Source organism: Leucoraja erinacea, chromosome 28, assembly GCF_028641065.1.
Source record: "Leucoraja erinacea ecotype New England chromosome 28, Leri_hhj_1, whole genome shotgun sequence".
In the NCBI taxonomy this organism is placed as follows: domain Eukaryota; kingdom Metazoa; phylum Chordata; class Chondrichthyes; order Rajiformes; family Rajidae; genus Leucoraja; species Leucoraja erinaceus.
This window is the reverse complement of record NC_073404.1, coordinates 5,025,099-5,042,676: the sequence shown is the minus strand read 5'-3', so window position 1 is coordinate 5,042,676 and position 17,578 is coordinate 5,025,099. Positions and strand designations below refer to the sequence as shown.

The following is a 17,578-nucleotide window of genomic DNA, read 5'->3' as shown; positions in this document are numbered from 1 at the left end:
TCTCCCACCCTGAACTTCAGGAGGTTGGCAGATATAATGGAGGTGGAGACAAAAGCTTTCCCCAGGTTGAACAATAGCAGAATGCCCCAGTGTCAATATCTGGCGAATGATGTTCAATTTCAATGCTTCTATGGTACTTTATTGTCAAGTACAGTGACATTTGTTGCATGACAATCCAACTATACATTAGGCACAATAATACTTTAGTATAAAAGTGTAAGATAGTAGACCACACTGAATCAGTTGCCATGTTTGAGGTGCCTTCACCTACCCTTCAAGCCCAATTTTTTCCTTCAATGTTAGTCTTAATTTGCCCGTAACTTGCTTTGGGGATGGCAGTATGGCACAACAATAAAGCTGCTGCCTCAGCGCCAGAGACCCAAGTTTAATCCTGACTTCGGGTGCTGACTGTACAGAGTTTGTACGTTCTCCCTGTGACCATATGGGTTTTCTCCGGGTGCTCTGGTTTCCTACCACTCCAAAGACATACAGGTTTGTAGGTTATTGGCTTTGGTAAGTTGTAAAATTGTCCCTCGTGTGTAGGATGGTGTTAATGTTGGGGGTGATCGCTGGTGAGCATGGACTCGGCTGGCAGAAGGGCCTGTTTCCACGCTGTATCTCAAGTCTTTAAGGCCCATTGTCCTGGCAGCAGCACTGGCTAAGAGATGCAGGGTTCAGCAACTAATTTCTGTTTGCTAATTAAGAACAAGATTGTTTTGAATTTATTGGTTGTAATGCAAGGGTTGGAATTGCTGATACATTCTTAAGCCTTGTAAGGGTTTTCTGCGTCGAGCTTTCGCCCGACCCAAGGTCCCTGTGGTTTGCTCTGGTCCCTCGACCAGGCCGCGCACACTGGTTCGACCCACTCACCCCCTACGGTTCTAGACACTGGACTTAGTTGCAGGAGCATTGATAGTGCAGAAAATTCAACCAGATCAGATTTGAAGACCAGGGTTTAAACAGGAAAAAAAAAACTTTTATTTAGCGGTTGGGACTACGGTACATGAATACTTTGACACAGTTCTATAAGGCATATGCATAATTACAGTTCCTGTTTCGGGATCATAGACGCAATAACTATGATACAATACTCGAGTGCGGGATGGGGAACGTACGGCACATCGTAAAATTTGCCAGCACATCTCAGATTCAATTTCAATTTCAATTTTAATTGTCATTGTCAGTGTACAGTACAGAGACAACGAAATGCATTTACACTTAAACCCACGTTAATATAACCCCCTCCCCCTCCCCTCTACACTAAACTATGTCCAGGATGTGCAGGATCGGGGTACATGCTCACCATGGGGCGATTACTGAGGTTACTGGCTGGTCGTGCTGCTTCCTCCGATTAGGTGGCTGTGGAAGGGTCGTCTCGGTCTTTCGGGTGGTCCCGGGGGTTCACCTCGCCCAGGGGTCCTACTGCTTTCCTTTTCTTTCCACGTGGCGGGGACTCCAGCCGGAGTGTGTGTCACACTAGACACCGTGTACTTTTTAAGCGCTGTCCTGTGTCCTCTCTCTCTCTCCGCAAGTCTCCAGATTCGTTCAGTGACTCCTTCCGTGTCTCCCTCCTTTTTCCTTTCCCTTCTTAAACCCAAAAATCGTGGCCAGTTATTCTAATCCTGACCCGTCCTATCTCCCGCCAGATCTCGGGATCTCTTTGCTTACAAGATGGGTTTTCGAGCTCTCTCTTTGTTCTGCGTTATGTCCGGGAGTACCGGTGATGGCTAGACGGTCTGTTAATTTGTTTCTCGATAAGAGGTGATGGGTTTAACTGGTTTTCCCATCACCGGCCAGGTAGGTTTCTATGGGCTATTGTGCTCCCTTAACGAGATTAACTATGTAGGTCGGCTTGGGGCATTGTGATGCCTGCTGATGTCAGCGCCCCAGTGTCTGGACTTCGACCTGGTTTCGGGGGTTTCTGCACGGCCAATATCCATCTATTGTTCAGGCCGTGACTTTGCAGAAACCCAGAGACTGGGCTGTGGGGTTTCGCTTTTGTGGCTGGTCACGAGGTCCCGCGGCCATCTTGGGCCCCACTGATTGTGACATCCCTTGTTAAAACTAACCGCAGCTTTTCTCTCTCTCAGTCCCAGTCCCGTATAAAAAATGTCCAAAATGCAGCTCTTTGGTTTTGTTGATTGTAGCATGAGGGAAAACTTCTCAAATCTTACAGCCTGGATCTGAAAGGTCAAACCCAAAGGGCTTTACCATTTGGTTTGGGACTAGATAATTGCTGCAGATGGTGGTTTCATTCTCCAAATTGCTGCAATGTCCAGCCCTACAAGCACTCTTGGAAACCTTCATAAACATTACGTCTTACATTATTATCATATGTTCCATAAATATTCAAATCAAAAATTAATACTATACTAACTCAAACTGCTGATGTCAAATCTAGAAGTACAAATCTGCTTAGACTTTAAACTAATTTGTTTGTACTTCATACACGTTGTTTGTCATCTCCCTGCAATTAAATTCACTGGGTCGGTGACGATGATGGCCATGTTTCACATTGATAGATTGTTGGATATAATTATTCTTGGAAAACTGGCTTGGAAAATGTTTACCTAAGATAAAACTTGTGACCTTAATCAGTTCATAAAAATGGTGATGGCACATGAAATGCAGATGACACGAGAATGGGTCTTATCGTAGACAGTCAGTGTTGTTATAAGAGTTAGAGCATATCTTGATCAACTGATCAAGTGGGCCAAGGAATGGCAAATGGAGTTTCAATCCGATAAGTGAGAGGTATTGTATTTTTAAGTCAAACCGGGAGAAGACTTACACAGTGAACAGTAGGGCACTTGGGAGTGTTGTAGAGCAGAGGGATCTAGGAGTACGTGCATAGTTCCTTACAAGTGGTGTCACGTGGAGATAGGGTGGTAAGAAGGTTTTTGGCACATTAGTCTTCACCAATCGGGATTGAGCATAGAAGTTGAGATGTTTTTTTCAGATTTTTATGAGGCCAGAATAGAAGTATAATGTTCAGTTTTGGTCACCCTGCTATTGGAAAGATGCCATGAAACTGGAAAGAGTGCAGAGCAGATTTACAAAGACATTTCCAGGATTCGAGGGCCTGAACTGAAAGGAGAGGTTGGGCAGGCTACAACTTTATTTCTTGGGGCACAGGAGGCCGAGGGGTGACCTTATAAAGATGTATAAAACATAACGGGAAGATAGAATGTGAATGCACTGATTCACACGGCAAAGGAATGAATAACGAGCACAGTGTGCAGCAGTAGAGTTGCTGCATTACAGGAACCCGGGTTCAATCCTAACTACGGGTGCCGCATATGTAATGAGTTTGTACTTTCTCCCCGTGACCGCTTGGCTTTTCAAGGGTACACCGGTTTCCTCCCGCATTCCATTCCAAAGACGTGCAGGTTTGAAGGTTATTTGGCTTTGGTCAATTTGTAAATTTCCCCTCGTGTGCAGGATAGTGCTGGTGTGCGGGGATCGCAGGTTGGTGCCGACTGAGGCAAAGGGCCTGTTTCCGTGCTGAATTTCTAAAACTAAAACTAGAAGGGTATAAGTTTAATCATCATCATAATAATACTTTTTTAGCCGAGTATCTTTTGCAACATACGAGGAATTTCATTTGCCATGCAGTCATACCGATAAAAAAAGCAACAGAACACACAAAATACATTTTAACATAAACATCTTCCACCACAGTGACTCCTCCACATTCCTCACTGTGATGGAAGGCGAAAAAAAAAGTTCAATCTCTCACGGTTGGAGCGTCGATCCCAGGCAAGGGATAGGCTCCGATGGTAAATCCACGTACCCGCGGGGTGGAGCTCAAAGTCAGTCCTGAGCAAGGCCTCTAGCTCCACGATGTTAATGAACAAAGAAAAAACAGGCAGACTGTTGGCGAGGCTGCCGTCGTCAGCACCCCCTGGTGGTTTAATGTGAGAGAGAAAAAGGTAGTAGCAATCCGATGGCCAATTTTTTTCCACAAAAGGTCGCGGGTATAAGGAACGTACAACCAGAGGAAATAGTTGAGGCAGGGAACATTTAAAAGACATTTGGACAAATACATGGATAGGAAAGATTTGGAGGGATCTCTGGCAAATGGGACGAGTTTAAATAGGGCATCTTGGTCGGCATGGACGTTTTGAGCTGAGGAGCCTGATTCCATGCTGTATGAATCTGTGACAATTGAATTAAATAAGCAATAAGTTCTCACCACCAACATTTCTTGTACTTGTCCTATAGTTGTGTAATTCCCTCATCATATATGACATCCTTTTATAATGCTGGGATGTAATCTTTCCCACTTTGACTTCTCCATTGCCATAAACGTAATTAAACAAGTTATCCTATTCCAACACTTGTCCGCGATTGCTGAGCTAGATCATGTCATAAGAAATAGGAGCAGAATTAGGCCAATCGACCCATCAAGTCTACTCCATTCAATCATGACTGATCTTTTTCTCCCTCCTAACCCCATTCTCGTGCCTTCTCCCCATAGCCTCTGACACCTGTAGCACAGCTGTCTGATTCTGCTGAGGATGAACCCCAGCTCTCTGATTCTGCTTTTGTGCAACTTTTGAATCCAGAGATTGATTAGCAACGCTTTTTCTTCCACCTCCTGCACTATCACCTCTTTCTCTTCGTACAATCTCTCATCTTTTCAGCAACATCTTCTAAATTCATATCTTCAATTTCTACATGTATGTTAATGATATCTCTAGCTCCTAGTTGCATGCCATTCCAATTTTCCTCGTTCCCACACCAACCTATGCAACCGTAGTCTTCCCCACCGCGAGAGTGAGCTCCAGTGTAAACTCGAGTAACAGCAAGGCATATTCCATTTGTGTAGTCTACAATTCAATGGCATTAGCATTCCATTTTCTAATTTCAGTTACCCATCACCTCTGTTTATGCTCTCACTCGTGTGCTCTTTCATCCTTGGTTGCTGGAGTGTTCATTCCTTTTAATATGCCTGTTTTTAAATTTAAAAAAAGCTCCGTTATTTCATAAGCTTTTTTTATAAGCTTTCTCAACTTGCAAACGAATCGCATATCTACTAAATTTCTAGGTTTCTGAATTTGTTTGCTCCACATTTGAAAGAATGCAGAGGTGTTGGAAGAAGGAATTCTGTGTCTTCGGGGGTGAATCCCTGATGTCCAGCGTTCTTCCTCTTAACATCTCTGCGTTTCCTCTTCTGTATCTGAACCCGAAAACCAAACTATTTATCGTCAGCTCTTACCTCCATACAACTGTTCTTATTACTGCTGCCGAAAAGCACCCAGAACATTTTGCTTTCCGACTTCTATAAATGGAGGTTGTTGTAACTTTGGTTCCCTGTGGGGGAATTTGATCCAGTGCAGACTACTTGTGCTGCTTGTTAGCAGCTACTTTCAAAACATCTGTGGCATTAATATAACTTGAGATAATCACATTTTAAGAATTGCACTGGCACATGCTTAGTGCTGGTAAATTTATAATAGCATCTATTGTAGTCATAACACTGATAATCTACATGTTAATCTCTTGACCGAGAAAATGAATTGCATGCCTCTCTATATATTGCGTGGGATAGTTATGCTTCAGATTGCTCTGTGGTTTGTAGTCGTGTAAATGAAGCATGTAGCACTGGACATTATTCCTTCTAGTTGTTAAGTCAAATTTCTTCTTCCTTGTGTTTCTATGGACAATAGAAACATTTAAAAAAAACAGTTGCTTGTTTAAATTTCTTATTTTGTAAGTGGCTGTTTTCTGTCTTGGCTAATAGTTTTGGTGGAGTTGGACATTCATTGTACATGCTGCGGAGCTTCATGCCATATATTTGCCTTGATTCATGTGACACAGGGCTTGGTGGCAAAGTCAGAGTTGATTTCCCATTGCTAATTGTGTTTGGGAAGGTGTTGGTGAATTGCTGTCTTGAAACACTGCAGTAACTCCAACAATTGGACTTCCATTGTGTTGCTAAGTAAGTTCCAAAATTGTCGTGCTAATCCAGGAATGGCTGAAGTTAAAAAAATTCAAGTCCCTCGGGTCAAAAGTAGCTAGGTCAAAATAGAAGCTTTTAAATCAACTGTTTAACTAATAATTCAAAATAACAATTGTTAGAGTAAACCAGTGACTGCAAGAAATTGACTTCTTATACATTCTAGGATTAATGTACTGTTTCTAGAATCAGTTCTGAATAAGTCCATGTTACATAGTATTTATTGAGCATTTTATAGACTAATATTGTATGAATATTTTTAGATTTAATTTATCGGTGATCCCTGCATTATAGCCATTCAAATAATGGAAATTTGTCCTTATGGAATTCACAGATTGGTACCCAAAAAAATTGGGATATTAGAATAAAATTAATTCTTAATTTATGTGGGGGAACAAGTAACAGACATTTGTTTTAATTTGATGCATGTGCAGATGATGCAACTTTGTGTAATGGGAAATTGTGATAAGGACTGTTTTCTCAACACAACTTCTCCCAAATTTGGTGGTCGCCTGTATGCATAGATTTAAGGTAGACACAAAATGCTGGAGTAACTCAGCAGGCGAGGCAGCATCTATAGAGAGAAGGAATCTTCCTTCTCTCTATAGATGCTTATATTCTCTCTATAGATTCCTTCTCTCTATAGATGCTGCCTCACTCACTGAGTTACTCCAGCATTTTGTGTCTACCTTCGATTTTACCAGCATCTGCAGTTCTTTCTTATGCATAGTTTTAAAGTCTGCGTATATAATATTTTTACTGTACAAATGTGATACTGTAACAGTCGCTTGACAAAAGTCTGGAGAAAATAGTGAGATCTACAAATAATACATGGCTTTAAATACAATTAATTGTTTTGCTATGAATTGAGAGAGTGTACAAGGATCTCTGCAGCTTGAAGCCACACACCAACAGCAGCAGTGAATGGAAAAGTGGGAACAGCAGAAACTATTTTGACTGTTCAATAACCAAGGATCACTCCTCCAATTCTATCCAAGTTCCCCAGTGTTTGACAATCCCGATTAGCTTCAACAGTCATTTTCAGGTGCACCGTTAACATTGCAAGACAATTGTGTTTAACTATGTTGAATTAAATGCTTCAGCTTGCCTCAACTGACAAATAGCAGGTATTTGTCCCGCGTGTGTAACTAAGGTTAATAATTTAATTTAAAAAAATAATATAGTATTGAGTTGGTAGTATATCTTGCGTTCAGTAATGTACTTAAATGCATTAGTAACCCCCATCAATTCCAACTATTTCTAGACTAAAAAGAGTGGCAAACCTGGACCTTTCCTCCTGTCAGGATCCAGAGACAAGACAATTAAGATGTGGGATATTAGCATTGGAATGTGCCTTATGACACTGGTGAGTGCATGCCTTAAATTGAAATGCATAAGATTTCCATTGATAAGTTTACTTTTCAATCACAGGTGAGTTCACAATCCACTTAGCTTCCCCCCACCCTTGAATAACCTGTGAGCATCTGAGATAACACAGGCTACTTGGAGGAGATCTAGTTACCCAAGTACCTATTTCATCAGTTAGCAAATGGTAAAAAATAGGCTTATATAAAAAAAGTACTTGTATAATTAAGAATATAGTGTTTTTAACTGTCATTCTATGTTTGTTAGCACGACTGTTGAAGTACAGTAAATGACCTGCTTAGGATCTAAATACTGTGCTGTTAACTACATTTCTTATACTTAAGAAAATGTTTTTGAATATAATTGACACATTGTGGTGATTTGTTCTTAAAAATGCTAATGCTACTAGTTCTGTTTAATATATAAATGATCGTTTGATTCCAGTGAACTAATTTTCTTCGCCTTCCATATAAATAACAATTTGAGAAAATACTTGCAAGTTCCATTGTTCAATGGATCCATATCACTCTTCACTAATATTTGAAACAAAATAGTAAAGTTATTGGACTTTTTGAGTGCATTTAAATTTTCAATGGAACTGGAAATTTTGAGCATGTATAGAAAATGGAAAAGGGATGCAGGTTCGCGGATGGTGAGAGTAGAAAGAATGGGGCGGTCTGTGGTGAAAGTCAGTGGTATAAACAGCATAGGGGTGGTGTAAATCAATCAGGCTGTCAAAGGGATATGTTAATAAGCACAGTCTAAAGCTGCAATTGCAAATAGCAATAAGTGAAAAGAAAGGAGTCAGAGACACTAAATAGAACATATCCAGTTATAGATGCAACCAAAATCTGTCATTAATGGTAAATCCTGCATATGTCAGAATTGAACATGTTCACATATAACTATAATGTCTACAGCAGATTTAACCAATTATTTCAGGAAATAAGTGCATTATATTAAAATCGAATCAGTGAAGTAATAGATCTTAAATATGAGAAAGCTTAATTTGAATAAATACACCTGTTTACCAGAGTTTTCCACTGGATTGCCGTGTTTTGCACTGTCTGCTTTAAAAGCAGCTATTGATCCTTTTAAGATCTTATTGCAAGGTCTGATGTTTTTTCAGCTGAGCCTGTAGGCTGCTGTGTGGAGCTAATCAATATCATGCGATGCGTTCATGCGCAGGCCTAGCTATGGCCATTACATACACTGTTTTGATATAAAGTTACATTGCCCTTAACTCTAAGTCGATGGTCCACTTGACCTCAGCTCGAACACCAAAATTAAATTAGCGAAGAATAGAATGAGATACAAAATCAAATCTTCTCTGTGTAATCAGATTTTCAGTCCACATTCTCTTTTGCAAGTGGTTGTCCTAGCAGCATGTTGGTAGTTTTTATGGTGGTAAACTCCCTAAAGATGCTTTTTATTAAATGTAGGTTGGCCATGATAACTGGGTACGTGGTACTCTGTTTCATCCCGGAGGAAAGTTTATTGTGAGCTGTGCTGATGACAAAACTATTAGAGTCTGGGATTACAAGAACAAACGGTGCATGAAGACCCTGAATGCACATGAACACTTTGTTACCTCTCTTGGTATGTATAAATTTAGTAACCTTTGGTTGCATTTCACATCTTACTAAGATTGCAGTTTCTGAAATGAATAGCAAATCCAAATGAATTTTTTTGCTTACTAATTTAATGTTTGTGTGATGCAAGTTTCTACACTGGATACGATCGGTTTAGAAGGATATGGGCCAAACGCAGGCAGGTGGGACAAGTGTAGATCAATTTGTAGGTCGGCATGGGCAAGTTGGGCCGAAGGGCCTGTTTCCACGCTGACTCTGAAGCAGTTTTATTACTTTTTGATGCAGAATGTGTGGAAAAGATAAATCGATTATTACATTTGGATACATCATCACTTTAAATTGCTTTCACTTCTCACCATCAATACTTCACACAAAGTAGGGATCTAGGTTAGTGATAATTAATAACTCTTTGAGGTATCCAGAGTTGAGCACCAAGAGTTGGAATTGTGAAATAACATTTCTGAAAATATTCAGCTGAACAAAGCATATAAACTGGAAAAGTGAAATAATCAAATCTGGTGTCAACATCTGAGACCTGTAAAGTCCCAGAATATAAGGTGAGATGCTCTTCCTGAATCCAAAGCTGGGCTTTATTGGTTGACTATTAAATGTCCTCTGAAATTACCTAACAAGGCACTTTAGACTTTAGAGATACAGTATGGAAACGGGCTCTTCGACCCACCGACTCCGCACTGACCAGCAGCATCCTACACACTAGGGACAATTTACAATTTTTACCAAAGCCAATTAACCAACCTGTGCATCTTTGGAGTAGGTGAGAAAATCCCACGCGGTCACAGGGAGAACGTACAAACTCCGTACGGACAGCACCCATAGTCAGGATCAAACCCCGGTTTGTAAGACAGCAATTCTGCACTGCGTCATTGTGCTGCCGAACACTTAGTTGTATCAGCACTACCCAAAGGCAATTAGACGTGGACAGTAAATGCTGGCTCTGATGGTGATACCAAGACCCCAAAAATGAACATAAAGCAGATGAGGAAATTTTCCATTGGAGAGGTAATGTTAGAGTTTAAACACAAGAGTTTAATGTAAGACTTTGTGAACAATAATCTTGAGTTTGTATTTGGTAGCACATGCTGCCCAAATTAGAGGCAGAATAGATATGTGAATGTGATTGACAAACATTTGTTTGCATTGAAGCAAGTAAAAGGTATCAAAGGATATGGGGAAAAAACGTTTTTAAGCTGTTCTGTGGACCATGAGCTCTCACTGAGTGCTGCAAAGATTAACAGTATTTACAGAATTTGCTGGATCAATCATTCAATACTTAGATCCAAACAATATCTTTTCCTCCCATTTGCCTTCTCCATTTAATAAAATGGGTAATTTAAGAACCACCAACCTCCCTCTGTTGTCCAAGATGTTCTTTTTCTTTCCAAGTCTCGACAGTAAGAAGTATTACTCAAATATCAGTGCTCACCTCTGATGTTAAAACCATTCATGTTATGTGGTTTGCAGGATTGTAACCTGGATGGAACTCTACTGATGTTACCCATTGCTTTGTATCAATTACTTTTTACAAAAATGTTGAACTTTTACAAATTGTGGAAGGCCTGGATAGAGTGAATGTGGAGATGATGTTTCCACTAATGGGAGAGTCTAGCTCCTGAGGCCATAGTCTCAGAATAAAAGGACTTGCCTTTAGAATGGAGATGGAAAGGAATTTCTTAGAGGGTGGTGAATCTGTGGAATTCATTGCCACAGAAGGCTGCGGAGGCCATCAATTAATATTTTTAGAGCAGATATTGACAATTTCTTGATTAGTAAGTGTGCCAGGGGTTGTGGGGCGAAGGCAGGAGACTGAGGTTGAGAGGGAAAGATAGATCAGCCATGATGGAATGGTGGAGTAGACTTGATGGCCTAATTCTGCTCCTTGGTCTTATGTTTGAGATTTTATGCCTGGTTCACATTCTGAGAGAAACATAAGATTTTCACTGGTACTTCGTAATCTAACTCGATTAGCAATTTTTAAGAATATTGTCAACTAGGTTTTTTTTTTGCTTTTAATTTGCTTTCTGAATATGCAGTAGGGTAATTGTGTTTTCATCCATTGTGTTCATTATATATTGTCGACACGAGTACTCGCATATTTATTGTTTCATTACACTAACTCATCCAGGCATTGCATCTTACAAAAATGTAAAATATTCAAGTGAGTTTAATTTTCCTACTTTTATGGAAAATTCAATTGCACGCCATGATTAAATATAGTGTTCATTACTAATATTTGAAATAATAATATACGTTAAGCAATCTCACCGTGGGCTAGTGAGTGGGGAAAAATGAGCGAACTGAATTTTGTGATGAATAAATGTGATGTCATCTCCTTGGACCCAGGAAAGAAACAATAGTTTTTCTAAATGGTAAGAGTCACAATCATACAGCACAGAAACAACATCTTTAACCAAGATGTCCCATCTAAGTTTGTCCCATTTGCCCATGTATGGCCCATATCTCTCCAGACTTTAGTAGTATATTAACTGTAGGGAAGCAGTGATTTATCAGACTAAATTAACTAATTAACAACTAGTATACTGAATCTCTGTTAAAACACATAATATACTATAACACCAGGATAAGTGCTCAACCAAGGAAACCAAGCCCAATGTAGTATCTAAACTACCTCTATCCACTTATGCTACAGGATAATAACTAACTTCGTATTCAGTAATAAGCTATCTACATGTTATCAACACCCAAGTTAAATGTTTAAACAAGAAACCCAATCCCAATGCCACATGAGAATCTAAAATATTTTTACACATTCGAACTATGGGACAACAAAAACTAGGCGTGTAGATGCCAGTATATCATTGGGGTCATCAAATGGGCACCTCCCTTCACTGGTGTTTTGTTGAGTTAGGCCCATGACACCTCGGGAAGGCTCATAGTTAGTTCTGGCGTCCCAGAACCACCCACCCTCCCCCCTCAATACATGCTCTCACCACCAATGCTACCAGTATGCATTGCTAAGCAACCAACTGTGTAAATATCTATTATAGTGCCCTCCATAACATTTGGGACAAAGACCCACCATTTATTTATTTGCCTCTGTACTCCTCAATTTGAGATTTGTAATATAAATAAATTACATGTGGTTAAAGTGCACATTGTCAGATTTTAATAAAGGCCATTTTTATTTATTTTGGTTTCACCACATAGAAATTACAGCAGTGTTTATACATAGTCCCCCCATTTCAAGGCACCATATTCTATTACAAATCTCAAATTGTGGAGTACAGAGGCAAATAAATAAATGATGGGTCTTAGTCCCAATCATTATGAAGGGCACTGTGAGAATATGTGTCCATCAAAGCACATAATGAAATATTGGTCAGTATTTAGAAGAAGGAATATAAATGGAAGAAATAGCCCTTTGTATAAAAATGGAATTGTCCTTTCTTTGTCTGTTTTGAATGTTCGGTATCCCACCGGGTGACACGGTGGCGCAGCAGTAGAGTTGCTGCCGTACAACGCTTGCAGCATCAGAGACCCGGGTTCGATCCTGACCGGGTGCTGTCTGTATGGAGTTTGTACGTTCTCCCTGTGACTACATGAGTTTTCTCCGAGATCTTCGGTTTCCTCCCACACTCCAAAGATGTGCAGGTTTGTAGGTTAATTGGTTTGGTATAAGTATAAATAGTCCCTAGTGTGGGCTGGGATCGCTCATATGTAAATATGTAACCTATAATTACTGCCGTTTTTGTCTCTTGGATCTGATTCTCATTTTCTTCCGCAGATTTCCACAAGACGGGTCCATTTGTTGTCACTGGAAGTGTAGATCAAACGGTAAAGGTGTGGGAGTGCCGCTGATGGAATTGATATTCTGGTTTTTTTTTTCTCCTTTCCTTCCCATTTCCCCAGCCTCTCCACCCAAAATCCCACCCTTCCAGATGCACTCAGTTACCATGGTTACCCATCGAGCTCTGTTTAATAACTATTGTCCTTTAATGTAAATTATTCTGGATGTAGATTGAGCTATTAAATGTTACACAAAAGTATTCATGCATGGTGAATCCGAATTGTATACTGTAAATTACATACGTTGTCTAGAAGTACCATAGGTAAAGAACAAGGGCTAGCATTGGTCATATTAGACCTGGAAAGCAGAAGTTGATTGGATAATTAGGGCACAAAAAATGATTCTGAAATTAAACAGACAATGATGTTCTCAGTCATTGGAAATGGTCGTTGATTTCATTGTCATTTTTGTCTGAAGCGCACCAATGTGCTGATTCTGTAATCCTTGAATCACTCTGTGTGGTACTGGGGCTTATTTAATGAGTGTGTAGGTGTGTTGTTCATGAATTGTCGACCATTCTATTAAACTCGCGTAAGTGATTACATATCAATATCCAGGAAGGAAAAAAAATCAAAATAACAATGGGTGAATTCCGGAGACTGTTGTTAAATCTCCCACATTCACAAATAATTGCATGTTAAAGTTGGGTTTCACTATATAATAAATGAGACCACTTGTCTTTTTAAGCCCACGTGCCAGCCTCCAACCTTGAAATGTAGTAACAATGATCATAAAATGAGGTCTGACTGGTGATTGCTAAAGAAAACTAATTTGAGCGTGTGATCCCAGCAGAAAGGTAACTGTCTTATGGTTACATTGTAACTATGTGGAGAATCTTGGGTGTGTGTTATCCAAGGATTACATTAACCAGTTCAAGTCATACTGCATCTGAGCACTGACAAATTTATCTTGGTGCACACTGTTAACTTAATAGATTTGGTTGGACAGTACATAAGCTTTAAAACAAAAAAAAAATTGTGTGAATACCTAGCTTGCTTTTAAAAATTGTTGCTTCTAATGATGAGCTTTGTAGCACCCTATTCCATAATAGACACATTGTGTTCATATGTTTTAAAAAAGATAATTTAGTGACACAGATTCACCCCATTAAAAAAAAGCCACTAAATACCCATTGCTTTTAACTACAATACCATTTTTGTTTTAAACTGATCTTTTTTTTTGTAAATGTCTTGGACAAAAACACGCTGACGAGAAATGTTGTGGTAACTATTGCAATTTGTTTTAAAGCTGTGTTTTATTTAAAACATATGAAAACCTTGTGCCTAATCCTATCAACACTCTCTGCTTGAAGCAGGGGGCACTTATTTAATGAAGGATGTACTCTACAACTTGAAATATTTAAAACAATTTACTTTCCAGGATACAATGGTGTAAAAACATGCTTTGTAGAAGGCTATTAACAGCATCAATCAGTTGAACGGTGCTTTAGAAAAACGAATCATTCAAAAGGCCTTTTGCGCTTTTTTTTGTAGTAAAATATGCACTGTGCTATCTTAAAATATCTTGATTTTAAGCAATAGCCCAGTTTAAAGATGGTCCTTAAATTCAGTTTGGAAACATTTGTTTTTGGTTTCTACATGCAAAAATCACAGTGAAAGCCACCAGTTTGTCTGCCTCCCCACCTCTAATTTCTCCATGATAAATTTATGAAACGTCTTTGGATAAACTGGACTTTTCTCCCGAACCTTGCTTAATGCATATCTTATAAAAGAGCCAGTGTCGGAAGGAGGGAAAAATTGTGACTTAAAATGCCATGTCAGCATTGCATCAAATTCTGCTTTGTCGTGTCCAATCAATGCGATTTCTTGTTCGTTCTGGAGAGTGTGCAGTGATGTTTTGTGAATTTTGTGGCCGCCTGCCATTGTAACTTATGTAGTTCAATAGCAGTGATAGTAAAAGAGCCAGATAATTCCAGCATTGTGAATCTGTAAACATTGACTTTGGGAAGAACAATGTGCTCATTAGCAGTAATTCACAGTAGCTGCTGTAAATTACATGCAGTGCATCACGTGTAATGTTTTAAACTTGTAGTAATGAATGCAGTATGGTAATTTATAGCTGCATTGGGTTAAGTTCCCAGTTGCCAATCAAAATTCTAATGAAGATGGCCTTGACAAGTAAGCTGCTCTGTTCATCTGTGTATTTCTGCTATATTCTGGCCTTTGTAACTCACATTTCAGTAGAAATCTGTGATATGTTGGTGCAGCAAAGTTATGGCACCAGCAACAGATCTGGTGCAAAGCCTTTAGTAAACAGCTAACTGTAAGCAAAGGATAACTGGAACCCAATCTGCGACTGGTTTGGTTGTGCGGTCTGGAAGTATGTCTTCAAAGAGAATCTGAAACTTGGTGATTTGGACAGTAGCAACTATTACCTGCAAAAAAAGACCTGGTTACCCTAATGGAGATGAATTCTTCTTCTCAGCACTTTCATACCTTTTTATTATAGCTGTATATATCCCTCATTGTCTCCCGCCCCTAAACACAGAGCTGAAGTGTGTTATTTCAGTTGCAAGCCTTCTATATTATTTGCTTCGTAGCATTTCTCCTGGAAAAATAGATTTCGGCTCTGGCAGTTAAATCTAATTGCATTCTTTATTAATTATTATAAGAAAAGTGCACATGACTGCCTACAAAGCCAAGATTGTTGAATAAATCCTCGATATTTTCCCCTTTCCTATGCTGAAAATATACAAATGTCAATATACAATTCTTGGTTCTAAAGAAGCTTCTTGGGTTTCATAACCTGAAACACACTCTTGTATTTATATTAATGGACAGCGTCTGCTTATGACCACTATCTTCCCTGATACCTTGCAATGATAGCAAAGCCAATTCCACTGGGCGAAATACAGGCAGTTTATGGCACCGGAGTTATGTAATAGTCAAAAATATCCAGTCACATTTCAAGATTTTTTTGTTGGTAATTTTTGTTAAAGCACTTTTGTGGAAACCTGACCTGTAATGGCACTCCTGTTGACTACTCTGCAATGAATGAATGCTATCAAGTATATTAAAAAAAATAAAGATTCAATGGTACGTTAATAAAGCATGGTGGTGCTGTGAAGAACTTGAAGCTGTAGTTGTGGTAACTCAGTTTTAAAGTTTTTGCGACAATTTTAGTTTATTTAAGATAGTGGAAATTCTGAACAGGTAATTAAACTAACTCTAAATCTAAAATCAACCCTCGGTTGTTTGCGACTTCTAATATAAAATAAAACCCTACTTAGCTGTGAATTACAGTTCATTCCATTTCAGACCACGTAGAATTTTTCAATACAAAACCTGTCTTTACCGAAATTACTTTTAACTTTCCCTTTTTGATCCAAAAATATGTACATAGGAAGCATTTGTTACAAAGAGAAAAGTGTTCTAGAATGGAATAATCTGAGTATTCACACGGTAGCAGAAAATAATAAAGGCAAAAGCATTTGTAACCTCCATTACACATTCCAGAAATTAGCCCTTAACGACCTGTGCACCCCATTCCAAAGCATGGTTTACTTTAATATAAAATCGCTTCAATATAGACTGGTTGAAACCATCTAGTATGATTTGGCCTTCATTGAAGTTGAAAAAGAAAACTTGTATAGCATCTTGCACTTTAAAATAACACAAAAAAAACCGTCCTGCTTTCTTCAGCACGTGTGTGGTGTGACCAATGCTATGTCCAAGGCACTAAACAAACCTAGTAGCTAGCAAGTGTAAGGGGCTATGGAGCACTGTAGTTTTGAAAGCTTGGTTAGAGACTCACCAAGCCCAGTCTACTGTCAGTATCCTGCTTCTTCTATTCGCCTTTTCCTCTTTTTTGTGAATTGCCTGGTTCAAACTCTTAAATGGCCATTTCCCACTGATGCCATTTTTAACCCTTCAGACTCTGTTTTGTCAGCTATTTGACTGGCTGTTAATTGACCTTTGCCATTCCCACTGTATCATGTGATTTGGCTGCTTTCTTGTCCTGCCTTTTTCCCTCGGTGTTCCTGAAGACCAGTAGTGATCCTCCAAGTAGACGTTGTACTCATCACTGACACTATGGCAAGAAGTAATTTTACAAGCAGAAGCAAAGGGTACAATTACAAGTACCAGGACTGTGAGAAGATAATTGAGCTATTGACACAGTACAAGCAATCAGTTAAGGAATGTATATACTGCTGTGTGTTTTACAGTAAGATTTGTTGCTATCAAACTGTGTAAAACAAGATTTATTCATGTTTTCTGCATATTAAAATCTTAATGTACCAATTGGTAAAGACTATTAAAATGCATACAAAACCGCTGTTTTTTTCCCCCTTCTCCTTGTGTGGTCGAAATTTTTTTTACTGTGCCTATCGTTTCGAAGTGGAGCAGACAAAATGTGCAGGATGGAACTGCAGGTGCTGGTTTAAAAAAGCTGGACTCTCAGTCTAAAGAAGGGTCTCAACCCGGAACATCACCTATTCCTCATCTCCAGAGATGCTGCCTTACCCGCTGAGTTACTCCAGCTTTGTGTCTTATCTATAGTTTCCAAGGTTGTGGGGTATTGCATACAAAGAACACATCAGCAAGAGATTATACAGCCACAGAATCGTCTCCTACCTAACAAGTCTCTGTACCAGATGAATTCCCTGGGTTTCATCTACATTTTGCAGCTACACAGACTAACATTTCTTTCATCAGTGCTGATGAAGCATCCTTCATCATCATGCTACATTCTGTTTCCACAGATGCTGCCTGGCATGCTTAGTTATGAGCATTTCCCACTGTTTTTATCTTATTGGCCCAATTTTTCTTATCCTATTTAAGTCTGGCTTGCGAGGTCTCACAACCTTACTCG

The 17,578-nt window shown here is 39.3% G+C and overlaps 1 protein-coding gene across 1 annotated transcript in view; it reads left to right on the top strand.

Annotated features, from left to right (window-relative positions):
• Positions 1-17,039, top strand: part of LOC129710532 (lissencephaly-1 homolog) — a 116,992-nt gene extending 99,953 nt beyond the window's left edge. Inside the window, exons 9-11 of the mRNA XM_055657569.1 lie at positions 7,227-7,328; positions 8,770-8,926; positions 12,683-17,039. Coding sequence (XP_055513544.1) covers positions 7,227-7,328; positions 8,770-8,926; positions 12,683-12,756 — 333 coding nt within the window. The 3' untranslated portion in view covers positions 12,757-17,039. The remainder of the gene's footprint in view (positions 1-7,226; positions 7,329-8,769; positions 8,927-12,682) is intronic.
• Positions 17,040-17,578: the final 539 nt, after the last annotated feature.